At 41.3% G+C, this 24,944-nt stretch overlaps 1 protein-coding gene across 2 annotated transcripts in view; it reads right to left on the minus strand.

Annotated features, from left to right (window-relative positions):
- Positions 1 to 215: 215 nt before the first annotated feature.
- The window catches only part of Klf9 (Kruppel like factor 9), a 26,444-nt gene continuing 1,715 nt past the window's right edge, over positions 216 to 24,944 (minus strand). Inside the window, exons 2-3 of one of the 2 annotated variants that reach the window (XM_015492916.2) lie at positions 6,953 to 7,067; positions 3,432 to 3,627 (exon numbers count right to left, since the gene is read on the minus strand). In XM_015492916.2, the coding sequence (XP_015348402.1) occupies positions 6,970 to 7,067 (98 nt within the window). In that variant the 3' untranslated portion in view covers positions 3,432 to 3,627; positions 6,953 to 6,969. Of the gene's footprint in view, positions 3,628 to 6,952; positions 7,068 to 24,944 lie in introns of both variants that reach the window. The other variant, XM_015492915.2, reaches the window with a different exon arrangement.

A 24,944-nucleotide genomic window follows, 5' to 3' on the forward strand; every position in this document is an offset into this window, starting at 1 on the left:
AAAATGAACCCTACTATTATGTATAACTACAACACTCTAATTTTTCTTTTTAAAAGTAAATACACACAAGTCTACACAAATACAGCATGTGTCAAAAGTGACAGAGTAGCATCACCTTATATTCATGAAAAAATCCTGTGTGGTTAACGAAGTGACTTCCATTATGGTGAAATGCGTCTGTTTTATAACACATAATGGCAGGGACAGTTCAATCATTTTCATTTATTACTTTTATTTGGACAACATATATACATATGTACAAAATACCTACTGTCAGAATCCTCTTTTATAATTTCATTTGATTTACAAAAACGGGACAGCAAAATAACTTAGGTCACTAATACTGTACAAAAATAAAACTGATTAAACAGTTGTAGAGATCAGTATTTTACAGTGTTACAGACCATTCATCCGTTGTGAAAGAACATCTCTATCTACTCAAAGTGATGAGTACTGTGCTAAATCTATCTGCAAACTGACGAAGCTAATTTGTTTCTGTAATTATAACTACCAAATATAATTCTCAAAAGAAGCATGATATGGAGCTTAAAGCCAGGGCATCATTCCACAATGGTGAAGGGCTTTCTTCTTCCCTAACCAAGGAGAGGAGATATCTTAACTCTAAAACTATTAAATTTTCCAGAATATGACAACTACTTACAGTGTTAGATAAAACAGCTTTTTCTTTCTTTTTAACACCTGCGATAGTCTTTCAAAAATTCAGTTTGGTTAAAAAAGTAAACAAAAATTACTATCCTGCATTTGGATTTTCATAAGTTAAATCCATGGTCTTTTTAATATAAAAAGTAATTGTTTCATAGTTTTAGTGTTCAACGAACTCTAGTAGTCCTATTTGAACCACATCTTGATATAGTAAATCTAATTAGAATGCTGGTTCCTGTTTTGTGACATCGTAAAACAGGATTTATCACAAAGAATAAAAAGCCTTGAGTTTATACGTTACGTTACTATGACATATAAGAGAATATCAAATGTGTGTCTGTCAACAACTTCAAAAGGCAAGTAGCAACTTTTTTTTGGGAAGTAAATTGTGCATCTTTTTTAAACAAGTTGCTGCATTTATATCCGTCGAAATGCTTGATGAAAGCCATATATAGATTTACTCCTGAAACTAGAAAGATTGTCTTTCACTGGCTTGACTTTGTTTTCCTTCATTTCTTTCTGCGAGGGAAAGCTGAGTTTTTACAAGTTAGCAAGTTGCTAGGCAACCCCCAAACTCCTCACTCATTCAAAGGCGCGTGCTGGGTATCCTAAGCAGAGCCTTCCCATGAGCTCAGTAAGAAATAGGCAGCCTGACCTATTTCGTATGGAAGAACAGATGTCCTTAAAACTTATTTTGGACACAGAAATTAAAATTTGGTTTAAAATAAGCGTTTCAAAAATCTGAAACAGAGGTAGAAAGTGTTCTTTATTTTTCCTGACATGTTTTCTCGTGAGAAAACACTTTCCTTTTTAGCCCATGGACTGCTCCCAGTCCCTAATGTTAAAAGCAGTTCTTTTGATAGAACCACTAATACAGCTACGTTGGTTAAACAGAAAAACACCGTGCTAGTGATGGCTGTTGTATTGGAAGTGGGAGTCAGCCGTGACCCGTGCCCGCCGCAGGAGCACCCCTGAATCTAAACCGGGAACGAGCATGTGCTGGGTGAAATACCAAGCTCACTCACTGCGTCTACGCAGCACATTTGATAGCACATGGATAAACTAGAGTGCACCATAGCGCCCCGTTTTAAATATCAGATAAAATCGCCAGAGTGTTATTTCTGAAGAAAAAAAAAATGTAAACATTTCCACCATGATCACTGCTGACTCCCCTCATTTGAGGTTTATTTTTTTTTAATTTTTTTTATTTTTATTTTTTTTGTTGTTGTTGTTTTTAACTATGAAAACTCAAGTTTATTTCTCTGGCCATTAAAAGCCAAACTTAAGTTTTCAGTAAATGGCATAGTATGGATGTAGTGGTTTAGGCCAGTTGTAGACACCTAGATACAAGATATATAGTGGTGAGGCTACTGATGTAAAGGTACAGTGATGTGATTTCATTCACACGCATTTCATTTGCCTGCATTCTCCAAAAGGGACTATTTAGCAGAGACTCCTCTGAAACCAGCGTGGTATTTTCCCTTGACACTCACTACGTATAGGGTAATTTTTTTTTTTTTAATACTTCAGCTCTCTTTCCTTTTACATAACTCTTGCACCTGATAGTGGGAGATTTTTAGGAACATGGGAAGGAGACCACCAAACCTTTCCCCCCTCTAGACCTAGTGACTGTTAAGCACCCACTCAAATGACACTGAACAGGGTCCAAAGTTCTTTCTCTCGGTGGCATCATGGTACAGCTAGATGATGTTAACTAAAAGGATAGGAAAATTTGGACAAGTTAATAGAGTTAAAATTCTGTTGGTTCTTTGTTTTTTTTTCTTCTTTTTTTTGTATCTTTTTAAATGCTACCCTCCTCCTTCAGCATGTGTTGTGTATATTCTGCCCTCACATCGCTGCCATGATTTCTTAGGGAAACGTGTATACTGTAAAATAAGCAGATTATAACATGGTGCCAAACAGAATGTCTGCTTCTATCCTCAAAGCATGTGTTTAACTTATTCATCCTCTGCATTAGAAAATAAAAGTGCAGCTTATGTTCAAAAAGTACAATTCATACAAAGCAAGGCTGAAAAGTTCCGTACTTGGTGCGACCTGCCCAAGGTTGGTCTTATTAAATTCGGACTTTGCTTACCCATTGACTGTAAGGAACTTTTTTGTTTTAGAGTCTTTAGATGGCGGATCATGCTGGAGTAGATGTGTTCTTGCTTGCATAAAGACAGCTGTGCTATGGAGTTTCTTTTTTAATCTCAAAAGTTAACGTGATTCAAGAGAGTGGTTTTGCTAAACAAACTGAAGCACACTTGTCATTACATTAAAAGGTAAGAAAACAATTCGGAGAGACAGCAAGCATCAAGGGCCCAGAGAATTGCTGTGTAGTGCCACAGGTCAACTCACCCAGTCAGACATATGTACACCAGTGTGAATCTTTAAAATTCTACCCCAGTCTTGGCCTTGCCCCCTCCCTCCCCCCCCCCCGAAAAAAAAAAAACTAAAGGAGAAAAAAAAACAAAAGCATATGCCTCCCTCCAGCAGTCAGAGACGGTTCCCAAGTTGTCTCTGCAAGGGGACAAGTGTTCACTTTGATCTGAGGCTACCATGTGCTTTTAAAAAACAATATAGGGAGAGAAAAAATCAGAATATTGACCAAAGAGCAGTGACCTCCTGCTGTCAGCAAGCCTCTTCTGGGGCTTGTTTCCATGTGTCCGTCTGTGTCCTGGGAGTTGTCTTGTCCTCTGGGGTCCATCCCTCCCTGGCTGCCGTGGGTAGCACCTCACAAGGGGTTGGCCAGCGCCTTTTTCGATCGCTTGATCATGCTGGGGTGGAACTCAGTGTGACGCCGGGCGTGCTTTGTGAGATGGTCACTCCTCATGAAGCGCTTCTCACACAGTGGACAGCGGAACTGCTTTTCCCCAGTGTGGGTCCGGTAGTGGCGGGTCAGCTCGTCTGAGCGGGAGAACTTTTTAAGGCAGTCTGGCCACGTGCAGGGAAAGGGACGCTCACCTAGGAGAAGGGAATTGAGACAGGACACTGTTTAGAAATCATGTGGGTGACAATTCCCACTACTCAAAGATTAAGTCCCTTGTCCACGCTCAGTGTTATGGGCTGGGCTGTATCTCCCCTCCCCCAAAGGCTTAAGTGGAAGTCCAAACTCCATACTTCAGAATGCTGATTTTGGTGGCCTATGCCTGCAATCTCAGCAACTGGGGAAGTTTAGGCAGCATGATTCCAAGTTTGAGGCCAGCCTCAGCAACTTAGCCAGGCCCTAAGCAACTCTGTGAGATCCTGTCCCAAAATAAAAAATAAAAGGACTGGAGTACATGTAGCTCAGCAGTAAAGTGTCCCTGGGTTCAACTCCTGGTACAAAAACAAAACAAAAACCCTAATATCTCAGAATATTGACCTCCTTATCTGTGGGTTCCACATCTACAGATTAACCAATGACAGATGGAAAATATTCAGAAAGGAAAAACTGTCTCTGTATTGAACACATACTCTTTTTTGTTCTTGTCATTATTATCTATGCAACACAGTATAATAACTATTTACATAGCATCCACATTGTATTAGGTAGTATAAGCAATCTAGAGATGACTTAACATGCACTGAGCCAGGTGTGGTGGCACAGGCCTATAATCCCAGTGACTTGGAAGGCTGAGGCAGGAGGATCTCAAGTTCAAAGCCAGCAACTTAGCAAGGTCCTAAGCAACTCAGCGAGGTCCTGGCTCTAAATAAGATATTTTAAAAGGGCTAGGGACATGGCTCAGTGGTTAAAGCCCCTCAGTTAAATCTCTGGCACAAAAATAAATAAATAAACAAATAAAGTGCATTGATTATATGCAAATTCAATATTTGCATTTTCTATGATGAACTCATGCATCTGTGGATTTTGGCATCTGAAAGGGGATCCTGGAACTAATCCCCTGAAGATACTTAAAACAGTCTTTAAAGAGGTAACTGGGGTTAAATGAAATCATTGGGGTGGTCCTTCATCCATGACTGATGTCCTTATAAGAAAAGATTATGCCAGCATGGTGGCGCCCGCCTGTGATCCTAGTGGTCAGGTGACTGAGGCAAGACATTGCAAGTTCAAAGACAACTTCAATAATTTATTGAGGCCCTAAGCAACTTAGCAAGGACCCTGCTTCAACTTAAAAAATAAAAAGGGCTCGTGATGTAGCTCAGTGGTAAATTGCTGCTGGGTTAAATCCCCAGTAACACCCACCCTTTAAAAAATTAAAAAGAAGAGATTAGATGGAGCACAGTGGCACATGCCCATAAGCCTGGCGACTTGGGAGGCTTAGGCAGGAGGAGTGCAAGTTCAAAGCCAGTTTTAGCAACCTAGTAAGGTCCTAAGCAACCTTGTGAGACCCTGTCTCCAAATAAAAAATAAAAAGGGCTGGGGATGTGGCTCAGTGGTTAAGAGCCCATAGGTTCAATCCCCAGTACCAAAAAGATAAAATAAATAAGGACACAGACGTATTAAGAGTAGGAAAAAACATGGAAATGTACTGTGAGAAAATGCCATCTACAGGAAGAGAGGCCTCAGAAGGAACCAACACAGCTGACACCTTGAACTCCCAGCCTCCAGAACTGTGGGACATACTTCATTTCTCTTGTTTAAGTCACCAGTCTGTGATTCTGCCCTAGGAAACTAATATAATGAGTAAAATGCTGAGGATTATCTTCTCTAGGCAAATAAGCTTGGTATTTTGTACCCATTGGATCCTTCATAAAATTTTTTTCTGATGTTATTCTATGCAGTTGCTGGTTTCATCCATTTTTTCAGGACTCCAAAGCCTGAGCCCTTTGCTAATTTTCCTGACATCATAGAGATGGAAGAGAACTCAGGCATCTGATCCAAACAACCTCCCACCTGGAGCAGCCCTTTCCCCTCAAACTCTCTAGTGCTATGGACACCCAGCATCAGTCATTCCTGTGACAAGGAGCCCCAATACCTGGCAGGATAGCCTGGTTGTTCTTGAGCATTTCTTTCACAAAGTGTCTTTTATTGATGTGAAATGTGCCTTCCTGCAAAGGCCATATTTTAGTCAAACTAAAAATAACTTTGCTCCCTCTGCTACATAATAGCCCTTCAGAACCTTTTCCATGTTCTTTTTCCAATCTTCTCTCCTGTGGACTAAACAATTCCAATTACTTCCATATAACTAGCATTATAAAAATAATCATATGAGCTAGGGCTGTGGTGCACACCTATAATCCCAGCTGCTCAGGAGGCTGAGGCAGGAGGATTGCAAGTTCGACGCCAGCTTAGGCAACTAAGTGAGACCCTTTCTCAAAAGATAAAGAGGGCTGGAAGCACATAGTTCAGTGTTAAAGCACCCCTGGTTTAATCCCTAGTACTGCCAAAAATTTTTTTAGAAAATAATAATAATCACAGGCATGAAGACAGAGATAAGGAGGGATCCCAGTGCATTTTTCACACTGTATTTTCACAGGACATTACAAAAGGCTGCCTCATTTTCCAGATGAGAACAGAGTTAGAGTTAGTACTTGCTCAGGCACATAACTGGAAAACATGAACTGACTCTCTCCCCAATGTCGAGCCACCTGCATGAGCCTAGCCACTCAACTGTCCTGTCTCTTTGTGGGTCATGAAGACTTGGGCACTGTTTCCAGATCTTTCCTCATTCTGATTGCTTTCCTTGGAGTCATATTAGTGTCTCCACGTCCCACTTAGAATGGAGCTAAACCCTGCCTGCAAGAAATGCTCAGACCAGCGAATACCCCAGCCCCTATCAAGGCAAGGGGGGCGGATGCCTGTGACCACATCCAGGAAGGACACATAGAGGCAAACGTCCAGAATAAGCTCTTTTAGATGACAGCCTAACTTGCTCATCATGTAAATGGTTGTCATCGCCCTGCTTTGGAGCTGTCTGCCTACTCTTCACACCTTTCCAAGCACAGCCAAAGCAACTGCTTCATAGACACAGGACACACAGGCTCCTGGTTTCCACAGAACCCTCCAGACACGCCTTTGGTAGGTGTGAGGAGTGAATGTTTTCTCACTCCTATGCCAGCCTTCCTGGAAGCCAGAGAGAAATTGCAGAGGCTGGGAGCTGTCCAGCACGGTACATCTGAGTCACCTAAAAATTATCTCCCCACAGCAGCTTCTCCTAACCCATGCTGATGAGATGTACAAATAATGATAACAACAAAATCAACAGCAACCAACTTGTCAACTTTGTGATAATCTCTGAGCACAGCAATGATCTGACACCCTGTACAACCTCTGTGTGAGAAACCCAGTTCTTGTGGGAAAAGCAGTGTGGGAAAACACATCGGTCACAGCTGATTCTCTACATACGGGTCTGGTATGAATCCTCACTGAGCTCTTGGCTGAAGAGCTGCGGCAGCAAACCAGTGGATGCTAGGTGCTGCCCAGTGGATGAGCCTGCGGGTAATGATGCATGAAAACACTCCTGTAGGGGGCGGAAAAGAAATCACAAAAAGGTCCTCACCAAAAAATTCAACAAAGACACAGAGTGGAAGACTATACTTTTGCAACTTTTGGAAATATTACTTTTGTGTTGATTCAAAGCATTTTTTTCCCACTTTGGCCATCATTTAAGCAAAAAGTAAAATGCAGATTGTTATACACAATAAGGTTGACCTTGAGGCAAAGACAATCTCATGTATGATTTTTGTCCTACTCATTCTGCCCAACACTTACTAAATGCTCAAACTTACATGTAATCATCTTTTGGTATCCACGAGTGATTGGTTCCAGAACTCCCTACCACATGGATACCAAAATCCAAGGATGCTCAATTCCCTTATATTAATTGGCATAATATACTTGCATATCTTATATATTTTAAAAGATCTCCACATTACTTAATATGCCTAATACAATGTAAATTGCTGTTTAAAATAATTGGTACACTGCATTGCTTAGGGGAATAATGACATGAAAAAAAAAGGTCTTTATTTTCCTGAGTGTGTTTTATTTTGCAGTACTAGAGATCAAACCCAGGGCCTCTTGCATAATACCACAGAGCCATATCCTCAGTTTCTTTTCTGGATATTTTTTTATTTGTATTTTATTGAATTTGCTCATGCAGAATCCATGAATGCAGAGGGCTGTTTGTTTGTGATTTAATCTGTACATCCTCTAGGTCACTCATTGATCAAAATCTGCTCAGCGGGCTGGGGATATAGCACAGTTGGTAGAGTGCTTACCTCCCATGTACAAGGCCCAGGGTTCAATCCCCAGCACCACAACACAACACAACAAAACAAAACAAAAAACCTGCTCAGAAAGTTACTAGGTTACTTGAGAAGACCTCTGGGCTATTCTAGAGTTAGATTGCAGCAAAGTCCTTTTTGACCCCAAAGAAGTGTCTATGGGGAAATGTTCTTCTAATACATGCTACATTAAATATATAAAAAGTAGACAGAGGGGCTGGGGCTGGGGCTCAGTGGCAGGGCGCTTGCCTAGCATGTGTGAGGCACTGGGTTCCATACTCAGCACCACATATAAATAAATGAATAAAAATAAAGGTCCATCAACATCTAAAGTTAAAAAAATTTAAAAAGGAGGCAGAATTCATAGAGTAATAAGTTGCAAAAGAACAGAGACAACAAAACAAAACAAAGCCTGAGAGAAAGGACAGGAAGCAAAACTCAGTATATTCTCACTGCTCTCTAGATAAAGCCGGACAGGGGTGGGTTTCTTGGAGGCGTGGTCATGTGGCTTGGCTTACTCATTGGCACATGTTCTTGTGTCTTTCTACTGAGTCATGAGAGGAAGGGGTTATTTACTTGAGGGAATCTATCCACCTTGAGGAGAATGGACCAAGAAGCTACTAGGTTGTGGGCTGGAATTGAAAAGAAACAAGGTGCTCTTGTGTTAGGAAGAAAGTTTCATAGAAATGACACGAGGTGGAAATTGTCATGAATCCACTGTGGGTAAAGGGGACCTGTACCCATACGTAAGTTCTTACGCTGACAACTGACATAGTATTTAAGTGTAATTAGGCCCATTCCAACGGATTCACTTTTTTATAGCTGTAGATAGACACAATGCCATTTATTTATTTATTTATTTATTTATTTATTTATTATGTGGTGCGGGATTGAACCGAGTGGCCTCACGCATGCTCCGCAAGTGCTCAACCACTGAGCCACATTTGTATCTTCTAATGTAGATGCTGTCATTGACCTAGCATCCCCGTCTCTGAAGTGTTCCAGAGAGAAGAGAGGGACACCCAAAGAGTCTCGTGGAAATCAAGATCCCACAGCAGCCTGTGTTAGCATTACAGAACTTGTATAACTTAAACAGTTTCTAAGCATGTAACAAAGATCTGCTTGGAAGTGAGTTGCTAGTGCAAAAATCCTCAGATCACTTTAGTTCTTTTGGAACCCTTTGGAAAAGTACTAGGAGTCTTTGGTCAGTGATCAAAACTGGGGGTTAGCAAATTCAACTCACTGGCCAAATGTGGCCTGCCATGAGCTGAGACCAAATGGTTGGAAAAAATCAAAAGAAGAGCCGAAGCGGTGGCACACACCTATAATCCCAGCAGCTCAGGAGGCTGAGGCGGAGGATCATGAGTTCAAAGCCAGCCTCAGCAATGGTGAGGCACTAAGCAACTCAGTGAGACCCCTTCTCTAAATAAAATACAAAATAGGGCTGGGGATGTGGCCCAGTGGTGAAGTGCCTTTGAGTTCAATCCCTAGTACCAAAAAAAAAAAAAGAATCAATTTTTTTAAAAAATATTTTTTGGTTGTAGATGAACACGATACCTTTATTTATTTAACTTTATGTGGCACTGAGGATCAAACCCAGCGCCTCACCCATGCTAGGTGAGTGCTCTACCACTGAGCCACAATCCCAGCCCAAAAGAAGAATATTTTATGGCAGGAGAAAGTTATATTAAATTAAAATTTCATGCCCTTACATAAAGTTTTACTGAAAAAAAGCTCACACACAACTAGTTCAACTATTATCTGTGGCTGTTCTCTCAACCACAGCAGTGTTGAGCAGTTGTGACAGAAACTGTATGGCCTGAAGAGCTGAAAATATTTACTATCTGACCCGTCTCAGAAAGCTGGCTGGTCACTGATCTCGATCAGAAGATTTGGAACTCTACCTGATGTGTTAGTCAGCTTTTCATCACTGTGACCAAAATATCTGACATAAACAATTTAATGGAGGGAAGGTTTATTTTGGCTCATGTTTTCAGACCATGGTTGGCTGGTTCTGAGGCAGGAAACATCATGGCATAGGAAAGTTGATCAACTCATGGCAGCTGAGAGAGAGAGAGAGAGAGAAACATATACTATGCCAGGGACAGGATATAGTCCCTCAGGGCATGCCCCAATGACCTACTTCCTCCTTCATGCCCTCCCAGCCTACAGTTTCTACCACCTCTCAGTAGTCCATTTAGCTATCAATGGATTAATCCACTGATGAGGTCAGAGCCCTCATGCTCCAGTCACTTATCAAAATCCCCAACTCTGAATATTGCCATGTTGGTGACCAAGTCTTCCACACATGAGTTTTTAAGGGACAATCCAGATCTGAACCATGACATTTATATAGTAGTAGAGTTTGTAAATTCAAATATCTTCAGGATCAAGGCACATAATAAAATGAGTCCAGCACCAATTGCGTTCAATCACAGGTTGCAATGAAATCCATGGTCTCCTGAAGAGTGCTTTCCCCACTAAGAGGTGTGCAAATTCAACTCTTTATAAAACATGGCACCAGCCAGCAGTGTGTATGCAGACTGGACTCTGCTTGAAGACCTACAATTTCCAATCCTTTATCCCAGTGGAGGGTTGCATATAACTCACTATGGGATACATTCTAGCACATTAGTAAATGTTAGACACACAGTAAAGTATCACCAAGAATGATATGTGGTTTGGGGATGGGGATGTGGCTCAAGGCAGAGCATGTGTGAGGCCTTGGGTTCAATCCCCATCATTACACACACAAAAAAAGATACATGGTCTGCACCAAAGAACATATAGGCATGAGGAAATCATATGTAGAGAGGACTGAAAGCTGAATGGGACCCAAGAGGAGGAAAAGAGAGGTCTTCAGGATTGTAACTTGCCGTTCATCACACAACCTGGGGGGGAAACCAAGTCAGGCCCTCACTTTCTTTTGGCTCAATGGTAAGGTCCAAAGGAAAATGGTCAACCTTCTTCACACCAAACACATCATATAACAAACAATTATCAAAGAGAGATTCTTTAAACCTCTCTTTAGTATTAATGAAAGTTACCATCCTCCTAGGAGAAAAAAAAAGACTTGTACCAGTGTTTTATTTCTGGCCTTCACAGGAAAACACACCCAGAGGCAATGACACAATAAACTCTGCCTTACTGGAGCAGAGCTGTTAATAACACGAGTCTCTCTGAGTTCTCATTATTTATACACCAGTCCCTGCCCCTTTCACCAACAAGCTAAGCACCTCTCCTTGACAGACTCAGAGTATAAAATAAACTTAATCAAAAAAGCTACTGAGCACTGCACGAAATGTGTAAAAGACTTTGCAGACACAGATGGGGCCCCAGAATTCTCCTGGGCCTACCAAGGGTTAGGAGAGAAGCCTAGTTAGCACAAGGAGAGTTCATTTCTTTGAGAGAAAGTTTCCTCTCTACCAGTAATTAGCTGGTAATGTCCAGTGCAGCTCATTCTTCTTTAGAAAGTCCTGAAATAAATGGGGTTGAGTCCTCCATGTAGAAGAAAGAGGACAGGGTGCTTGGTAAATGCATGGCTTGTTCACTGGATACACCCAAGTCTTTGCAGGGTCCCCAAAGTTCAGCCAAGCTGCCACTAAGGTCCTAGCCTGGGGTCAGGGAGGCCTGTGCATTCAATACTGTGTCTCCTTCCTACCTGGTTCTTCTCACTTTCCCTTATCAGAGTCCCAGGAAGCGGATAAAAACTGTAATCAAGGCAGAACCTTAAAAAAATAAAAACAAAAAATCTCTCATTGTTCCTAGCAAAAGTAAACCAATCTGGTTAAAAAAAAAAAAAAAAACAACTAAGGGAATTAGGTCTCCTGTTCAGAATACAACTCTCAGAATATCAATAAAGAACCATAACTTCCTACAGATGGGCAAAATCTTGAGGAAAAAGTTGTTGTGGTGTTTGTTGTTGTTTGTGTGTGTGTGTGTGTGTGTGTGTGTGTGGTGCTGGGGACTGAACACAGGGCTTCTTGCCCTCTATTATTGAGCTACACACCACCCCTGGCCCTAAATAGTGTTGATGTTGTTGTTGTTTTTTTAAGACTTTTTGTTAAGTAGTAGATAGGCACAATACCTTTATTTTATTATCTATGTGGTACTGAGGATGGAACCCAGTGCCCCATGCATGCAAGACAAGCACTCTACCACTGAGCTACAACCCCAGCCCTAAATGGTGGGGTTTTTTTTTTTTTGTTTGTTTGTTTGACAGCAAAAAAGCAACTAGGATTCCATGGTAAAAGGATAATTTGACATTAGAAAATCATGTTGATATAATTCCCAAACATTCAATGTTTGTCCCTAATAAAAAATCTTAGAAAACTGAAGAATAATTCCTTAACAGGATTAAAAAAATGCAGATCTGAACCCTTCCTGTAGCAAGGTCAATAGTGAAATAAAGTTAGCATTCTTACTAAATCAAGCCCAAAGAATGAAGGTGCACATACTCCTGTCATTATAATCAAATGTTGTTAGGAAATGCTAGTGAGTGAAATTAGATAGCAAGATAAGAAGTAAATGGTGGGAAGAAGGAAGTTTATTAAGTAAGAATTATTTGCAGTTGTTATAATTTCCTTATTTGGAAAATACAAGACAAATTCCTGAAGAATTGCATACAAATTAAGCACAGCTGGGCGTGGTGGTAAGTGCCCTACCACTCAGGAAGATGAGGCAGGAGGATTCCAAGTTCCTGGGCCACTTAAGAGACCTTGTCTCAAAATAAAAAATAAAAAGGGCTGGGGATGTAGCTCAGCAGTTAAAGTGCCTCTGGGTTCAATCCCCCAGTTAAAAAAAAAACCTGCTAAGCATTAGTACTCTGAATAAGCCTAACAATAAAAGTTCAGGACCATCAAGAAGAAAGCCATAAAATCTTGATGTGAAAGAAAATGAATAAATGGAATGTTTCCCATGTTAGACTCAATGGTGTGAATACAGCAATTCTGTACAAATTCATCTATGAAATTAACCACACACCGTAAGAATTTCTTTTTCTTGAATTTGACAAAATTATTTCTGAAGCTTATTTGGAAGAATAAACATACCTAACTTGCCAAGAAAATTCTTAAAAGAATAAATAATAAGTGAGCACTTGCAATAGTAGTTATTAAAATGTATTATTAAAGTTGTAATAATTAAGATAGTGAGAAACCAGCATAGGAAAAGACAAATTGGTAGAACAGAGCAGAGCCTGAAAATAAACCTAAGAATCTATAGGGATTTAGCATATGGTAAATGGAGTATTTCAAATCAGTGAAGCAAAAAAATGTTTAATTCCGTAAATGATGGAGACATAAGGTTAAACAGAAACTAAATCAGGATCCTTACCTTATGCTTCTCACTTAAATGAATTCCAAGTGGTTTATATTCATGTAAATGCAAAAAATAATAATAATAAAATAAAATAAAACCATAAAGGTAAAAAAAATATAGGTAAACATTTAAAGAATCCTGGAATGAAGAGAGACTTTCTAAACATAAAACTAAAATTCTATTAGAAGGACAGTTTTGAATACATAAAAATGCTAAACTTCTATGTGGCACAATATATGTATATTTGCATATATCTATGCAAAAAAAAGAACACTTACAAATCAAAATGAGTAGTCCAATTTTATAAAAGTGGGTAAGAATGCAAATAAGCAATTTATAAGATAAGAAATACTAATGACCAAGAAATAAATATATAAAGCTATATTAAATCTCATACATAATCAAAACATGCCAATTAAGACACCAACGAAATATATGTGAGGCTGATGAAAATGTCAAAAAGTCTGTTCTTACCTACCATTGGGGGAGGCTTGAGGAAATAGGCCCAGTACCACACTGGCAAGACTCATGATTGATCCAGAGCCATCTGGCAATATTTTGGGGGAATTATTTTTGGTAATAATTAGAGAGGGACATGAAAATATAGAGGGATACCAGTAGGATACAAATATAAGTTGGGTACATGGGAAAAGGAAAGATGGTGGAATGAGACGGACATCATTACCTTAGGTAAATATGAGACTACATATATGGTGTGACGCTACATCATGTACAACCATAGAAATGTAAAGTTGTGCTGCAATTATGTACAATGAATCAAAATTCATTCTGCTGTCATATACACCTAATTAAAATAAATTAATTAATTTTAAAAAAAAACTATAAGTTGGGAACAATTGTCCAACAGAAAAGAGCTATTTTAATACATCATTGGAGAATATACAGTAGAATAGTATGGCCTTGTTAAAAAAATAGAAATTAAATACCAGACTGATATATAATGAAATGGAAATATGTTAGCTATTCACTGCTAAGCGAGAAGGTCAGCTGAGTGTGGTGGAGCACACGTGTAATTCCAGTGACTCGGGAGGCTGAAGGCAAGAGGATTGCAAGTTCAAAGCCAGCCTCAGCAATTTAACAAGGCCCTAAGCAACTTAGCAAGACCCTGTCTCAAAATAAAAAATAAAAAAGGGAGGGCAATGTAGCTCAATGGTAAAGCACCTCTGGGTTCAATCCCCAGTACCAAAAAAAAAAAAAGTGTGTCATCTACTGCATGCATGTATGAGTATCTATAGAAAGAAAAAAATCCTGGGAGAAGAGACACAAAACACGAATGGTGGTTATTTATGTGTGAAGGAAATAAAGAACAACTTCTACTTTCTGTTATCTTCCCCTATATTCCTGATTTTTAAAACAGTGAGTACAGATTTTTTTGATTATAAGGAAAAGTTTTCTTTTATAAAAAATTTATTTTAATGTTTTTATAAAGTATCATTGGGAGTGGTGGTATATGTCTGTAATTCCAGCAACTCAGAAGGCTGAGGCAGGAGGATCCCAAGTTTGAGAAGCAAGCCCAGATAATTTAGACATACCCTCTCTCAGGACAAAATGAAAAGGGGCTGCGGATGAAGTTCAGGGGTTGAGTGCCCTTGGGTGCAATCCCTAGTACTGAAAAAAAAAATAATATAATAATAATAATAAATAAATAAAAGAATATATTCTGTGGGGGTGGGGGTAGGGGTGAGGGTATGATTTACTTTACATTGAGAAATTATTGGGACACTCCAGGTGTCCAAAACCCAAGAAAGGAAGAGTCAATCTGTTTCCTTCTCAAACAAATTGTTAGAAAGTTAAAAACTTTCTGTACATACATCTGCTTTCTCACTCCTCCCACACTCCCCTCTTCTCCTCCTCTTTCCATGTGTGTGAAGGAAATGGCCCTCACAAGAACAGACAGGAAGCTTCAGAGGTGGAATCACACCAACAGTCATGGCAGGAATTGCCCAACAAAGAACCACCCTGGCTAGGAAGATGTGTGAGGAGAAAGACTGTGAAGAGAAAGACTGTAAAGATCAGAGTCCAGGAAAGCATTCCTCAAGAACCAGGCTGGTGCACACATCCCACCCAGACTTGGACCCAGCACTCAACCACCCCACTGATGTACCACCTGGCCTCCCTCCCCCCTGGGAGGCAAGAAAGAATGGCAGGTACAAAAGGAGAATGATTGCTTTTACTGCATGCTCCAATACCTTAGTGGGTAGAACCTCTAACACATGATAGAAGAGGTGTACAGGCCACACCTTTATTGCAGAAATAATTTCAATGGTTAACACTGAACTCAAAAATCAATAAGCCCAGCAGCTCAGGAGGCTGGGGCAGGAGGAGCTTGAGTTCAAAGCCAGCCTTGCAATTTAGCGAGACCCTGACTCTATAAATAAATACAAAAAGGGAGGTGGGGCGCTGGGGATGTGGCTCAGTGGTTAATTAAGTACCCCTGGGTTTAATCCCTGATTACCCTCCTTGCCCCAAAAAAGCTTCTTTTGTCAGAAATATTGCTGTAACTGTAGATGTTCTAGATGAATACAAATACTGGATAGACTTTGAAAGAATAATCCCACCCCATTGCCATCCCATCCTACTACCATTCGCTCCTGACCCTTCACTGAATCCTTGTGGTTTGCATTCCTTTTGTTTCATTTGTTGATTCAGTCAAATTACTATAGAGCTTGGAAGTGAGATTTTACTTCCTGGTTCCAGTGTTCCTCTATGGAAAGCAGGTGATGCCCCGCTGTAGGTTCTGAAATGGGAAGTGGGTGTGTGTCTGTCCCTGTACTGTACTTCCTGTTCCAGCTCTTTGGTGTCTAGGAAGCAAGCCTATCTGCATATTTCTGGCATGACCTGAACCTCAACGGATTTATGAGAAAGTTCGTGCAGTTCTGGTGGGTCTCAAATGAAAGATGGCAGACAGGGGATTCTTGACTCAACCCAGCAAGACCTATATCTTGATGTCTGTTCTGTGACTCTCATCTCATAGCTCCCAGATAGCCATGCCATCAGAAGAGGACACAACCCATATTCCACAGCACACTATTTGTTGCTAAACTAGGATGTTTGATAGCTATGTATATTAAAAGCATTCTGACTTAACTATATTCCCAGTTTATGTTTATTAGGTTGTCATTCCAGCAAACAGAGGGCATCTGTATAAATACAGATGTTTCTAAACAGTACCCAGAACCCTTAACTCTCCTCTTAACAGGCATGGGAAGTCCCCAAAAGTACCACTATTGCCTAGCTTCCCCACAGCGTATCTGGAGCTTGCATAAGCCCCCCTTAAGGAAGTCCCCACATACACGTGGCGCGGCTCAAAGGGATGTGTCTGAGGGCATGCCTTGAAGATTTCTACCCTTCCCCAAATTAGAGTGGGGAGGACTGTGTTCCTAAGCCCAGAAACTCATTGGGAAGAACACCACTAGAAGAGGGCTGCCTCACGGTACCCAGTGAAGACCACCAAGAGCAAAGGACAGCATGCCACATGGATGGCCTGTTGCCAGAAGAATAATAGAGCACCCTCAGGAGAAAGAAAGGCAAAGGACCCCAAATCAGAGCAAGAATCCTGATTTTGTAAACTTTCACCCAGAGAGAATGAGGTGTCCAACTGTCCTGAGATCTCAGTGGAATCCTCCATGGGCAGGAGTTCCTGAGTTGTGTTTTGAAATTTGGGAGTTGAGAATAAATGCCTGGGTGAGGGAGACAGCCCATTCTCTATCCTGCTGGGAAGCCCTGATGAGTAGGGTCCTGCTCCCTCCAGAAGCATTTTGTGGCTAGTCATGGGTAGGGTTTGCAACATGAAATAGGGAAAGCCAGATGTTTGGTTGTCATTTGTCTTATTTCCATTAAAATGATAATGGGGCAACACAGTGTAATCCCAGCTGCTCAGCTGAGTCAGGAGGATCTCTAAGTTCAAAGGCAGCCTCGGCAAAAAAGTGAGGCACTAAGCAACGAAAGGAGACCCTGTCTCTAAATACAAAATAGGGCTGGGGATGTGGCTTGGTAGCTCAGTATCCCTGAGTTCAATTGCCAGTGCCCAAAAAATTGATAATGATATAAAGCTACAGTAGAATTATGGAAGTCCTGGCATTTTATGTGTGCTTTTTTTGTTTGGTTTTGTTTTGGTTTTTGTTATTTTTGAGCTCTTTTTCTCTCTTAGGGTTTCTTAGGATGTTTTTGCGTAGCATTGTGCATACTGAATAGACTTCTGGATCTGAATGGAAACCGCTATATAAACAGTTCATCTTTGCACAGACTAGTGCTTTATTAGCACATAGGGTAATAAATGTTCCTGTAAACATGATTCATTTCTCTGAGCTAAATGGACAGTCTTGAGTTAGGATCAAGTAACTGGCTCTGAAGATCACACTATTATCTGAAGATAATGCTGTTAATTCTTTTTTGCTTACTCTTTTTTTTTTTTCTTTTTCTTCTACCAGGATGAAGGCTTAGCTCCAGAAAGAAGTTCAAACTTAACAAAACACCACTACCTGAATTTCAAAACCTTGTCATTTTTTTTCTAATATTTATTATTTTTTTAGTTGTAGTTGGACACAATACCTTTATTCCATTCATTTATTTTTATGTGGTACTGAGGATCGAACCCAGGGCCCGTGTGTGTGCTAGGCGGGCGCTCTACCACTGAGCCACAATCCCAGGCCCTTGTCATTATTTTTTGTATGGTTTAAGATCTGGTCTTTTAATTTTAAATTATTGAAAAATGTCCTTACTTTTTCAAAAGACTCAATCTGGTCAGTCAGGGATGAATTCTAATTCTTCTTTTCAAATTTGTGAACATCCTCATTTTACTAAAAAATTAAATTCAGGGGCTAGAGTATAGCTCAGTGGTGCAGCACTGGCCTACCATGTGCTAGGACTTGGGTTTGATCCCTTGTACTGCAAAAAATAAATAAATAGGCTGGGTATGGTGGCCCATGCCCGTAATCCCAGTGGCTCTGGAGGCCGAGGCAGGAGGATCCCAAGTTCAAAGCCAGTCTCAGCAATTTAGCAAGGCCCTAAGCAACTTAGCACGAATTTATCTCAAAATAAAAAATAAAAGTGCTGGGGATGTGGCTCAGTGATTAAATGTCCCTGGGTTCAATCCAGGGTACAAATACATACATAAATGAAAATTCGAAGATCTATCAGCCCTGGCGTTAGATGGTCAACTAACTGGTTCTTGCAGCTCTGGAACCATCACATTTCAGGTCTGGATTCTCAGTTCTTATCTCAGGATTCCACAACCTAGTGTAGCTCATGATAAACTGAGATAAAAGGGAAGCCCATAAACACAGGCATTAAGGACAAATGGAAATGGAGACCCTACAAAAAAAAAAAAAAAAGGATTCTCTCACTCCCTTCATGGGGGATCTCGTTCTAATGAATATTAACAGTAGTCCTGTATTTGCTAAGGGGACTGCTTGATGCCCCAACAAGACAAATGTTTACTTTTGGCCTTAAAGCACCACAAAGGTATTAAAGTTTCAGGATTCCAGGAAGGGGGTAGACCCTTCCCACTGCTATGCCTTGGGCTGTTCCGGGACAGCAGCTCTACAATAGAAGGGCAGAGGCCACTGGCTGACTCCACCTCTGCCCTTTTACTTGGTTAATTCCTTGAATCAGCTCTTTAAACCCAGGTTTAAAAAAAAAAAAAAATGTTAACCACAGATTGAAATCCTCAGGAGAGCCCGAGAAGGAATTCAAAATGAAGAAAGCTCTAAACATCCACAGAACTAAGCTTGAAGTAGAGGTTTTAGCATTTTCTGCTGAAAAACCCTTCTGGGTACCTGGTAACCTTATGGTGCCCAAAAAAGGTGGCTCTGGAAAATTACCAATAGGTCCAGAGTCACGTGCTAGTTAAGGCAGAGAGATGCTTTTGAGCCCTCACAGAGTACTTCCAAAGCCTTCCAAGTCCCCCAAAATATTTAAACAGAACAATCCCCATGTCTCTGAGATGGTGGCACATGCTTTTTTTTTTAACAGACAAAATGATGGATGAGATGACCTCTCAAGGTCACTTCCAACCTTTTGAGTTCTATTCTTTCAGTACTAACAACTGTTGCCACCCAGTGCTCTGGGCCGGGCCTAGGCCTATGACTAACTTCCAACAAAAAGTGGGATGGAGGGAAAGCCAGGATTCCTCCAAGACCACTGACAGAGGATTTTACTTCTTTCCCTTTTTAACTATCTGGGGGTTTTTTTCTCCTTCTTTTTCTTCTTCTCCTCCTTCTTCCTTTCGCCCCTCCTTTTTGTGTGTGTTGCATAGAAACAGAAAGTGCCTTTGTACCAATTACTAGGCACTAATTTACGCAGTTCAGTGGGCGCTGGGCTTGCTGGAGAAACATTAGGAAAAGGTGGGTGGGTCGGATGTGGGGGAGGTTGTTAACAGGGAAGGCTTTGCAGACTGCAAGCGATTCCCCAAGGCTTAGAACAGCCAGAGGGAGAGAAGGGGGGAAGTGAGTATCAGATTTAGAAGTCAAGACTAAGGAACTCAACAAAGCCATTTTTTAAAAACAAAAATCAAGAATGCTAAGGATCATAAGGCACTGAATAATCAAACTGATAGGCTTCCAATTAGATCATAGCGTGCTTTTTTAGGGGCTCCTGAAAGTGAGTACTGGGAATCATCCGCCCACTTCTCTTCTCAATGAACTTATTAGGGAAGACCATTGTCAGCCACTTTCCCAATATGTCACATGATGTTTCTCCCTGGGAAATTCAATCTGGGAATTTCCCACAGACATTTGCAGAATGACTAGTTCTTGGGATAAACGTCAACAGTTGAGACAGGAATATAAATCTGATCCTTATGTTCAGAATCCAGAATTCATTTCCCCCAAGTCACATCTTTATGTCTGAAGGGAATGGGGTGTTGACCATCAAAACAGCACTGTTTACTGTTAACACCTCCCTCTCCCTCCCAGGGCCCCACTTACACTCCTCCCATCTCTTCTCACCACCCACAGAAGATTTGAGAGGAAAATCACAGAAATGATGTGTGTACTCTGTAATTTTACTCCACTTGTGTTTTCTGTTGTGAAACAGTAATCCTGCCAACCTTAGAGTGACTTCCTCTGAGCCATCTCCACCTTGTCATTGCGAGGGCAGATAGATGGAGGATGATGGGGGACAAGTGAGAAATGAGGGAAGGATTGCAACTGGTCCTTTACCCCTTTCACTACTAGGAATAAGAGCAATGCCTACCCTCCCCATCCTTATGGGGTGACTTTGGCTGTGGGCTGGAGAGCTGTGGGGCCATCCTTCTCTGGATTCATGGGAGTCTTCACCTTTGGTCCAACACAGAAGCAAACCCATAGGAACCCTGCATGCTTAGAAACCTTCTGTCTGCAGAGGCCATCTACATACACCCCTTAGCTCCATTCTCCAATGCAGATCGTTATTTCTCCCTAACAGGATACTTACAAGTGTGTTTTCATTCTGTTGGGGAGTGTTGGGGCGGGGGGGTATGTGACATTGTCCCCAAGGGGGCAAAAATTAGTGCTTTGGAGGGTTTAAAAAAAAAAACAACTTAAGTTTTCACAATAGTTTGTGGCTTTCTAAAAGGTCACAGTCCATAAACAGCTCTATAATGTGACTGTGGTATTAAAATATCATGGCAGAGGTGTGGGCAATCGTTTATTAAAAAGTCTAGTCTCATTAGGGGAGAGAGAATGGGAAAAGGGTAGAGAAACATTTACCTGTGCAAGCCCCCCTTAGGCTTAGTTGTTATGAAATGCCACTCTACCAATCAGTCTGGGTAGTCTTCTGGAAAGAATAGGGCAGAGAGAATTCCTCTTTAAGGATCAGGGTACAGGGTCTCTGTTCCACTCAGGAAGAAAAGAGAAAGTGGTAAGGACCAGGCAGGTGTGGCTTCATGGGCAGCCAAGGTCCCTTAGTCAGGGCCTGGGGTCAGAGCAAGAGCCTGTCCCTGAAGCCTTGCCCCTTGGGGAAAGGAAATGGATCCCACTCACACCTCTGATGGTCCTAGACTCCCCTTGACCAAATAGGTGACTCCAAAGCTTGGAAGAAGAGTTCAAGAGGCGCAGAAAAATCTGGCACCTGTGTAAGCAAACTTTTTACCTGAGTTAGGGAGGACCAGTAATGGACATTCCTAGATGAGCTGAAAAACCTATTTCTTCTATTGGAGAACGACTTCTGCTGTGGGGGCTATGCAGATCCCTTCTACCAGGAAGTCTAAATACCCCAAGAAAACAGTCCAACAGGATAAGGAGCAGCTCAGGCAGCCCCTCGGGTTTGCTGCAGCTCTCACCATTCCTTATTTTACAGAAGTTTCCTTTTGTTTTATTAACAAAAGCTGTCGTTTTTTTTTTTCCTCTAAATTGGGCCGCGATGGTTGGTATTTGGGATGGATTTTTCAGACTCCAGTTACCAGTATCATCAGCTCAACCTACTGTCACCTATTGAGGACAGCTGACTTACCCTCCAAAGAGAATAACATAAAATACTCTTAGGCATGAAAACAAGGTCTAAGGTTTCTGTTGATTGTATATCAACCCAGTGTGACTCTATATCAGCCTGTTCTGATGACTTCAGATCTGGAATAAGATGTAGTTGTTTCCTTCTCCAAAGGATACACCCCCACCCCACCCCAAAATATACATATATGCCCTGTGCAGCGGATCTGGATCCACAAAGTCAGGAGACTTAAGACACACTTAATGTTACATTTTCAAATAACAGCAGTATGGTCTGATTCATTTTGGTCTGCTACCCATGTCTAAAAAGTCTGAGAACAGGACAGAGTGTATTTGCTGATCCATTGTTTAAACTTTAGGTTTATCAACTGAACAGATATATCTGGTCCAGAAGGTAAGGGAAATCAAATTGAACATATTACTTGAAAATGTAAACTAACACATGCCAGGAGTGATGGAGCACACCTGTAAACCCAGCAACTCTGGAGGCTGAGGCAGAGGAACATAGAATTGAGGCCAGCTTTGGCAATTTATTGAAATCCTGTCTCAAAATTAAAAAATAAAAATGGCTTGGGATGTAGCTCAGTGGTAAAAAGCATCCCTGGGTTCAATTCCCAGTACTGAGAGGGAAAAAAAAGTTTATCCTGTGTTCCCTGACTTTGAGGACACCTTTTATATTACACACAAACTGTAGGATTTACCACTATTCAAGGATGTGGACTCTTAAGTGCTTTATGTGTTTAATTTTGCAGTATTGGGGGATCAAATCCATGGCCTTCTGCATACTAGGCAAGTGCTCTACCATTGAGCTACACCCTAGCTACATCTGGGCACTTTATATATGTTAACTTTGCACAAGAACCTGTGAGTTTAGAATAGTATCCCTATCTTGTGGATTAAGAAATGGAGGCTCAAAATAGAGGTTGTAAAAAAAAAAAATGCCAGCAGAGATCATGTTAACAATTAAAATAAGAGGCACTGGCCCACAAATAAATGATTAGTTCAAACTGATTGTTGCTAGACAGAAATTCAGGTCCCATCTTGCCAGATTTTTAAAATTTTCCACCGAAGCCAGATTTCTAGATTTGTGCTGAAATCCTGATTTTTAGACATTGGTAACTAATTAAATTTTTATACACTCTGTATTGGCCAGGCCAAACAAATCCACAAGCAAATTCAGCAACAAACCTCTAGTTTGCAAACTCCGAGTTAAAGTAATTTGCTTAGGGTCTTACAACTACGAAATAGAAGGACAAGTCACAACCCAATTCAGCTAACCTCAACTCTCCTTCCTCTCAGGACACTGTGCAGGGAGCTACACCGAAAAGATTGAAAATTTGTTGAAAAACTTCAACTTCTAAAGTTGCTGGTCTACTATGGAAGCAGCAGCTGTAGGAGGCTCTATAAGGAAGTGAGCCAGCACAGGGATTCTCAAGGGAGTGTGGAGCAGTACTGAGCAAGGGGGTGTGGCTGGGATTCTAGCTCTTAAACCTTCACAGAATGCAGACATTTTAAATGCTATCTCTGTCCACCTTCTGGATTTAACTACCAGAAGAAAAGAAAATCAGGAAGCTCTTTTTTCCCCACCCAGAAGTGGATTTAACTTGAAGCTGTTATCTGAAACTTCCAAATGAAGGAAACCTCCTCTACAAGTCTCTTAATAGTCCTGCTTCTGGTAACATTTACAGAGGCTGAGGATTTTATCCAACCATGTGCTAGGATATCAGATTCCACCCTCCCCCCCCAAAAAAAAACACATAAATAAGACACACTAGCATTCACCATATCACTAGTTTAAAAGACTGTAGCACTTAAAATGGGATGAACATTTGCCTTCATTTTCCTCTCTGGACTGTGTAAAAGGTTCTCCTGAAAACAGCTGAGCCAACTTGCCTTATGGAGAATTAAAGAGCAGCACGCATGCACGCACACATAAGCAGCCATTTCTATAAATGCTTAAGAAAAGCACTGAGCCGAATGGCCCAGAACCCTGGAAATCCTATTCCTGAGTCTGACAGACTCTAGCTCACAGAGGCATTGCGGACCTTCGCAGCTGCACAACTGGACAGCTCCCTGAAGGAGAAAATGTCTTTGCTCAAGGTGGCAGTGGGTGTCTATGTGAACAACTGAACTCCGGGAACATGGCTGACAAGGCCAGGCCCGCCCAACAGCTGCCGGTGAGTAACACCCTGGTGGATACACCCCTACCTCACCCCCAGAGCCATGCTAAAGGTCACAACCCCCAATGCAGGCACATGCCTTTTATCAACTTTACAGATAGAAACTTTAAAAGGTGCTGTTTTATGGCAACCTAGATGCTGACCCTAAACAGGACCTAATTTTGCATTAACCATAGAAGAAATTCAGACTTATTCCTGTGCCAGCAGCCACCTCCACAAGAATCACTTTCCTAAGGAAACAAATTGAGAGGCAGTTACATAGCCTTTCTTTTAAAAACCAAAAGCAAAAGTAAAGCAAAACGGAAAATCCCAACAAAGTATCATTTTGAAACCCAAAGGCCCAGGGTCAATTCTTTAAAGTATCAACCCTTTACACCAAAAAGCTACCTTTCCAAGCAACTCCAACAACCTCTTAAACATGGCGTCTTTAGGACAAGAGGGAAAAGCTGTTGAGGACCAACCCCCCACCACCACCTTATCAGAACAGCAGTTAGAGAAGAACCTTTCTAAAGATTGTCAGGATGTCGAAATGCTTTCCACCTTTTTCAGTGCATGTTAAATAGAACCAACAGAACTGGCTAACCAAGGTCCCTACAAGTCTCCAAAAGCCCAGCTTATACAGCAGATGTCTTTGCAGTCACATTCATTTGTCCAGCTTTGCTGCTTGTTCTCCCGAGAGCGAGTCGACCTGGCAGCCTCCAGAGCCGCCCAACATTCACTACAGAGCCTTGACCTCGGGCAAGGACCACACCTCACTAACCACGGTATTCAGGGGTGGAGGGCACGTCCCCAGTCACAGGGGGGGGAAAATCAGCTCTGTAATTTCGCTCACTGAGAAGGTTAACTAGTGATGAAATTAACTCACCAACCACTACTTGATCAAACTCCTCTGCTGCCTGAAGCAGTGTCATTTTAAACCTCTCAGGGGAACTCTAGGCCAAATTTAAAACCACCTTGGCGAACCCTGAAAAGTAGCAGGCATCCAGCTAAGTGAGTCCTTAGTCATCCCTAAATGTGCAGCTTCCCCCCACGTTTCCTCCACTTCGCTGCGACCCCACAACGGAATGAAATTAAAGATACGCCATCTGACTTTCCTACCGCCAGCGTCTACACAGCTGGGGTGGCCCGACCAAGGCTGGGTGCGGAGTCTGTCTCTTATACACAT

Source organism: Marmota marmota, unplaced genomic scaffold, assembly GCF_001458135.2.
Source record: "Marmota marmota marmota unplaced genomic scaffold, marMar, whole genome shotgun sequence".
In the NCBI taxonomy this organism is placed as follows: domain Eukaryota; kingdom Metazoa; phylum Chordata; class Mammalia; order Rodentia; family Sciuridae; genus Marmota; species Marmota marmota.